The following is a 7,529-nucleotide window of genomic DNA, read 5'->3' as shown; positions in this document are numbered from 1 at the left end:
TTTTTTTTTTTTTTTTTAGCCAGTGCACAGTTTTGAAAAGTACAAAATCCCACGGCACACCACTAAGCACTGAAATATAACAAAATTGCATAAACATGCATTGCTTAAAATATAATATCCAGTTTTAATATGCCATTTAAAATAGTACTCACATTTAATGTGAAACTTGAGCTTATGTCAGGTATGAACACTAGGTCATAGGTAGCGTTATGTTGTTGGTGATGACAAAACAAAAAATTTACATAGGCCTATCGTCGCTGTCGGGCAGAAACATTGTATCTCCAAAACCACTACCACTTTCAGGAAATGTAAAAACAAAACAATTTAGTTTTTTAAATAATTAAACCGTCGTCAGAGTTGATATTGTGGCTTTTGACCAGCGAATTATGGTGTTTTGTCCATCATTAGAACGGCCGCGTCTGAGGCAGTGAGTGCATCGCATTACGTTTTCATGAACTTGCAGGTTATAAAGTTTATTGTAGTTATATGGCCGCTCAGTTTTTTGTTGTTGAATACATTTGGCCAAAATGTCATGACATGAAAGATGAAGTGCAATGCACCGGACATATAAACAATAACGATAATTAAACGATATTTTGCTGAGCATGTTATTGTGCTGGTACTAAACTGGCAAGTTTAGGACTGCCGTGAACAGCTGACTCCCAGAGCTTTTAATATTCTTCATATTCTGTGCGGTGATTAGTTTGCAAGAGTAACAGAAATGAACTTTTCCAGTAAGATTGAATTGATTTTTACCTTTTTGGGCATTTTTTACTTTATAAGGCCAATTTTTTTTCTAACCTAATTAAAGGTGCAGTAGGAGATCTTGGAAAATGCTAACTTTAGCCTGATACCACTGAAAGCAAACGTCCCACCCTCCCTGCAATCGCCGTCCAAGGCCATGCCCCCTGAACCCATTTACGCTCACAGACCAGAACACCAGAGACAACATTACAATAGGCTACATCAGCGGTTCCCAATTCCAATCCTTGCGCCCTCCTGCTCTGCACATTTCATATGTATCTCTTAGTGCCCTGGGAAGTGTACATCACCGGATATTCCGCCATGATTCCAGTTTGAAGCGAGCGTATATGTTCCATACAAAGGGCATTAAAGTGTGCGAGACGTGAATTTAAATAGTATTTATTTACAGAGGTATATTATGTCACACTTCTCTAGTAAGTTTCGTCTGAGTGTGAAGACGCTGCGCAGTGCAAATCCGTGAATGAATGTTCCGAAGTGAAGTAAACTTCAACGGATTTCCCCTGCTTCCCTTGCGCGAGGACTGGAATTGAGGACCGCTGGGCTACATCATGTGTCATTCACCAGTGAGAAAACTTTATAGTACAGTTAGTAAAAGTACTACAATACCATGATTGTCTGCCGTTCTCGCTCTGTCTGCACAGCGTGCGGGAACGTGCTGATGACGTATCCTGTCTGCGCGAACAGAGTGCGCAGCGGTATGCAAATACATATCGTCACCTTGGAATTATAAGGTTCTATCTGCGTTCTGAGCAGTTTTGAGATATTGAGCTTCAAAGTTTTTGCATTCCATATAGCAAAAATTATATGGGGAACAAGTTTCTTTAAAACATGAAAATGACTGGGACCTTAAATGTATTCTAAATGTACAATATCAAAATCCTCTCAAATTTGTAAATGGGGATTTCTGGAATGGGTCAAATGCAGATAGAACCTTCTAATTCTAAAATAACACTTTTCGCTTGGAATTATAAGGTTCTATCTGGAAAAAAATTAATTGAAGCAATGTTTTTCAAGAAACACAGAGTTTACTTATAATTTGTTTTAAAACATAAAATTAGTGTTGTAACAATGTGTTGTCATGCATGAGAAAGTTAAATTTAATGTTTTTTGACACTTTTTTAAATGATTAAATGAATATTTTTTTCTTGTTCATGTTAAGCATAAAAGGCAGTGCTAAATATTTTGTCCAGTGCAGATTAGACAGGAAGACAGGAATATGGTGGGTGATTTAACATTATTGCAGGAACCATTGAAGTTTAAGTTTCCTTTTATTTAGACAGAAAGCAGCTACTGTAATACATCTGACCAGGACTTTATTCCACAGAAAGTGGGACAGGTAAAATGGCCTTCTCTCTAGACATCAGTATGGCTGAAATAACATGCTAAAGTTTATTGTTGTAATTAAGACCCAATCAATTAAATTGTTGACGTTTTGACTTTTAAGGCTTAATACTGTAAAATTTAAGACCTTTTAAGACCAAAAAACTGCAAGAAAACAGACAATGCTTCAGCAAAGGTGTTTAACAAAGTTTAATAAACATTGAAAAATGTTTCACTGACTATATATAATTAAAAATAGTTAACATTTAAAATATTTAATTTACTTCAACTATGCAACAACTCAGGTTTTACAAACAATGTCAAATTTAACATTTCATCTCACTTAATGTAGTATACACTTTAATCCAGTGTGCCATAGCGTAGCGCTTGTCTCCGGCGGCATGACAAAGAAAGCTGATCCTGATTGGTCCTCGTGTGTACATTCGAAGTGCTGATTGGCTCACGCAGATGGAACCTTATAAAACCAAGTTAGAGTTCGATTTTGTAGATAGAACCTTTTTGTTTTCTAAAAAAAAGTCCCAAAATGTACACAACTTAAGAAAGAAACATCACAATGTAAATAAGTTGTCACCAGAATATGACTATGTGAATAACTCAGTTTTGACAAAAATGTCAGATAGAACCTTATAATTCCAAGGTGACGATATGTTGACAGGCAGGTAGGAAAGCCAATTAAAATGCTCGGACCGAGCATTTTGATTGGACGAACATTTCTTAGTCCTACGCCTTCCACAGAATATATAAATACAGATAAATGCATTTAGACCACTTAACTTAATGATTACTATCATGATGTGAAGAGACTTTCAACAAGCATAACAAAAAAAATTCTGAAGACCTATTGCACCTTTTAATGTATGCATCACCTTTTGTGTCTTAAATTTAATCAATAAATTTAAATAGTAGGACACTATAGGGTTGTTACCAATCAAATGAAATCAGTATCAACAAAATTTATGTTTGCAATGCAGAGGTGGCACAGAATCTGCATCTAAATTGGCATTTAGGGTGCGTTCACACTTGACATGTTTGGTTCGATTAAAACAAACCCTGGTGCTATTGCTCTGTTAGTGTGGTTCATTTGAGCATGTGTGAACACTGCCATCCGAACCCTGGTGCGCACCAAACAAGCAGACCAAGTCCGCTGAAAAGATGGGTCTCGGTCCGCTTCCAAACAAACTCTGGTGCGGTTCGAATGATATATGAATGCAACAAGGACCAAATACTTCTAAACTAACCAAAAACAGGAAGTAATGACAAGATGCGATGCTATGCGACATGATTTGACGATGCGGTGTAGCAAAAACAAAATGAGCAGAGGGCAAATGTGGAGCAACGATGAGGTAAAGTGCCTTTTATGAGCTCCTTGTGAGTTTGCAGGTGGTGAAAATAAAATTATATGTACACGCAAGAATGAGCGCGCTTAGTTCAGCAGACGCCATTATGTGTGTTCGACTTAAAGAGGCGCTGAGCAGACCGATCGTTTAATGCTTTGATATACACCCGCAGCACCGCTTAAGGTCTAACGCACCTTTTGTTTGGGGTGTTCGGTGAGTTCCATCACGATATATACGTCATTCAAGCTGACAATCAGGTTGTGAACGTATCACTATGCCTTTAGGTTTGGTGTATTTAGGTTCGCTGTCAAAAATGCCAATGTAAACGCTAAGCGGACCAGGACCAAGTGTATCATTTTCCTTTTTGGTCCAGACCAAATTAACCAAACGAACCGAACTACAAGTGTGAACACACCCTTATGGCGCTTTTCCACTGCACGGTACGGCTCGGTACGGTTCACTTTTTGGGGGTTTTCCACTGGGTACAGTACCTGGTATCTGGTCATTTTTTTTAGTACCACCTCGGTTGGGGTTCCAAGTGAACCGTACCGTTACCAAAACGTGACGTGTAAACTCTGCTGATCACTGATTGGCCGGAGAAAATCGTCACTACCTGCGTCACTGAACTTGCGACACAAACACAACAGAACCGCTAGATTTAAATCAGCACAGCCAGCGACGGATCGAACGCAACTGTTTTGAACGAGCGCACCTTTTTTTAACAACCAAAAAGTTTTGTTGTCTGTTGTGGAAGAACAGACGTTCCTCTCGTTGATAGCAGAGGAGTGGATCCAGCGAGAGCTTGATGGGGCGCCGCGGAATGAAATTTTTTTTAGAAGTCGTGGTAGCAGAGGCGGCGCAACTATAACAGCATGTGAATAATCCCACCCACTCTAAAGCGGTACTGAACTGCAGTGGAAACGCAAACCGAGCCGTGCCGAGCCGAGTTGTACCACGCAGTGGAAAAGAGCCACTAGATGCATTTGCACAGACTGTTTAATGCAGTGTGCTGCTTAGAGACGGAAAACATTTCTGCTGTGGCTTTGTTTGAAATTGTTTTTGTTGACGAAATAGAGAAAAAAGAACAGGAACTGTTGTCTAGGATGCTAGTGCCTCATTTCTAGGAACGTCAAAATGGTGTCAACTTAATTTCGTAGAATAGCCATTTCCACACTTGCTCAGAAACAAAGCAGAAGTGTACACCGGGTCACTGCTCAGTTATCTGAGCAAGGTGTGTGCGGGTATCTATAACACAGCGCTGCATTATTTATGTGCTAGCGCACACACCTGTGCATCTCTGCGGGTACATCGCATTCCTTCTATTGAAGCATCAATTGTACGCCGGTTTCCTTTCATTGTAGCAGATGTTTTGTTCTGCATGTGTTGTAACATAATCTGATCAGTTCTGTGTAGTGCCGTCGCCATAGCAACAGCCTCTCTTTTCCATAGAAATTATCAATTGTGGAACATTTTTACACGTTTATTGAAGTTGAAATGCTGTTACAGTAGCTGCATTCACCCTTAAGAAATAATGTGCAGGTTTTCTTCATGACATTGGCCAAATATTCATTAATCGCTGAACAACCCAAACCGTTCATGCTAAGTCAAATATATAGCATGTTATTGTAATCGTTTTGGGCATGAGTTGTGTCTCGAAGCACAAATGATTTACTACATTTTTTGTGTGTCAAGGTATGCTATAGAACTTGTTGGACGTGATAACCATCAGCAAGATAAAATCGTGTTTTGAAATCTGTTAAAGCACGTTGTGTGTGCCTAAAAAATAAAGCAGGGAAAAGCAAATTATGATTAGCAAATGAAATTTGTAACCCATCTTCTGAAACAAGAAGCTCTCACAATGTTTTTCCATGTAGGTGTGTGGTTCAAATTGTGTTGACCTGTATTCTGGTTGGTATAGTTGTTAATAATATGAAAGGATGAATAAGGTTTTTTGTTGTTGGTTGAATTGTTTGTGTGTGTGTGTGTGTGTGTGTGTGTGTGTGTGTGTCCTTCGTGGATTGAACAGATGTAAGCATAGCCACACAGGTTTGTGCTGTTTTCATCAGCGCTTCTGCACAATTGACCATGTGAGTGAAACATTTACAACTCTTAATAGCGATATCCATGGTTGTTCAAACCGGTGTTAATTTTGACAGCAAATATTTATTTAGTTTTAGTCATAGTTTTTTGATGAAAATGCCATTTGGATTTAGTCATATTTTAGTCATCTGAATTGTTTTGATTACAGTAGATTTAGTCGACTAAAATCTAATGGGTTTAGTTAGTGTAATGCATTTAAGCATTTCGGATCGGATAATTTTTCTGAAAAATTCTGAAAGCTTATTTGAAGTACTATACCACAGCAAAAACTGTAAATCTTAACTAATGAAGTAATAAAACAAGAACAATTATACAAATTAGATGAATACAACATAACACAGTTACAAATAAAGTCAGTAACCCTAGTATTCGGGTGCAGAAATGTAATAAATAAGTGTAAAATAACACAATAGTGCTCACCGCACAATTTAAATACAGATTAATCTTTGTTAAAGCTGTGGTGTTATTTGTTTAGCAGACAGAAACAGGTATTTATTGGCTGCTGGCCTCTCGTATTCACCGTGCAGCCCAGCCTGCCCTCCTGTACCTGGTGCCCTTCACCCTGCTGCCTCTGCTCACCATGGCCTACCTGAAGGTGTGTCTGTTTGCACCAACACCAGAATCTCCACAGGGATGCTAGTGCCTCATTTCTAGGAACGTCAAAATGGTGTCAACTTAATTTCGTAGAATCGCCATTTCCACACTTGCTCAGAAACAAAGCAGAAGTGTACACCGGGTCACTGCTCAGTTATCTGAGCAAGGTGTGTGCGGGTATCCATAACACAGCGCTGCATTATTTATGTGCTAGCGCACACACCTGTGCATCTCTGCGGGTACATCGCATTCCTTCTATTGAAGCATCAATTGTATGCCGGTTTCCTTTCATTGTAGCAGATGTTTTGTTCTGCATGTGTTGTAACATAATCTGATCAGTTCTGTGTAGTGCCGTCGCCATAGCAACAGCCTCTCTTTTCCATAAAAATTATCAATTGTGGAACATTTTTACACGTTTATTGAAGTTGAAATGCTGTTACAGTAGCTGCATTCACCCTTAAGAAATAATGTGCAGGTTTTCTTCATGACATTGGCCAAATATTCATTAATCGCTGAACAACCCAAACCGTTCATGCTAAGTCAAATATATAGCATGTTATTGTAATCGTTTTGGGCATGAGTTGTGTCTCGAAGCACAAATGATTTACTAAATTTTTTGTGTGTCAAGGTATGCTATAGAACTTGTTGGACGTGATAACCATCAGCAAGATAAAATCGTGTTTTGAAATCTGTTAAAGCACGTTGTGTGTGCCTAAAAAATAAAGCAGGGAAAAGCAAATTATGATTAGCAAATGAAATTTGTAACCCATCTTCTGAAACAAGAAGCTCTCACAATGTTTTTCCATGTAGGTGTGTGGTTCAAATTGTGTTGACCTGTATTCTGGTTGGTATAGTTGTTAATAATATGAAAGGATGAATAAGGTTTTTTGTTGTTGGTTGAATTGGTGTGTGTGTGTGTGTGTGTGTGTGTGTGTGTGACCTTCGTGGATTGAACAGATGTAAGCATAGCCACACAGGTTTGTGCTGTTTTCATCAGCGCTTCTGCACAATTGACCATGTGAGTGAAACATTTACAACTCTTAATAGCGATATCCATGGTTGTTCAAACCGGTGTTAATTTTGACAGCAAATTTTTATTTAGTTTTAGTCATAGTTTTTTGATGAAAATGCCATTTGGATTTAGTCATATTTTAGTCATCTGAATTGTTTTGATTACAGTAGATTTAGTCGACTAAAATCTAATGGGTTTAGTTAGTGTAATGCATTTAAGCATTTCGGATCGGATAATTTTTCTGAAAAATTCTGAAAGCTTATTTGAAGTACTATACCACAGCAAAAACTGTAAATCTTAACTAATGAAGTAATAAAACAAGAACAATTATACAAATTAGATGAATACAACATAACACAGTTACAAATAAAGTCAGTAAC

The 7,529-nt window shown here is 38.2% G+C and overlaps 1 protein-coding gene across 1 annotated transcript in view; it reads left to right on the top strand.

Annotated features, from left to right (window-relative positions):
• Positions 1–7,529, top strand: part of LOC107555528 (signal peptide peptidase-like 3) — a 68,865-nt gene that overhangs the window by 56,393 nt on the left and 4,943 nt on the right. The window contains exon 9 of the mRNA XM_016238353.1: positions 6,040–6,138. Coding sequence (XP_016093839.1) covers positions 6,040–6,138 — 99 coding nt within the window. The remainder of the gene's footprint in view (positions 1–6,039; positions 6,139–7,529) is intronic.

This window comes from Sinocyclocheilus grahami, unplaced genomic scaffold (genome assembly GCF_001515645.1).
Source record: "Sinocyclocheilus grahami isolate Dianchi unplaced genomic scaffold, SAMN03320097.WGS_v1.1 scaffold536.1, whole genome shotgun sequence".
Taxonomy (NCBI): domain Eukaryota; kingdom Metazoa; phylum Chordata; class Actinopteri; order Cypriniformes; family Cyprinidae; genus Sinocyclocheilus; species Sinocyclocheilus grahami.
This window is presented reverse-complemented; position numbering and strand designations above follow the sequence as displayed.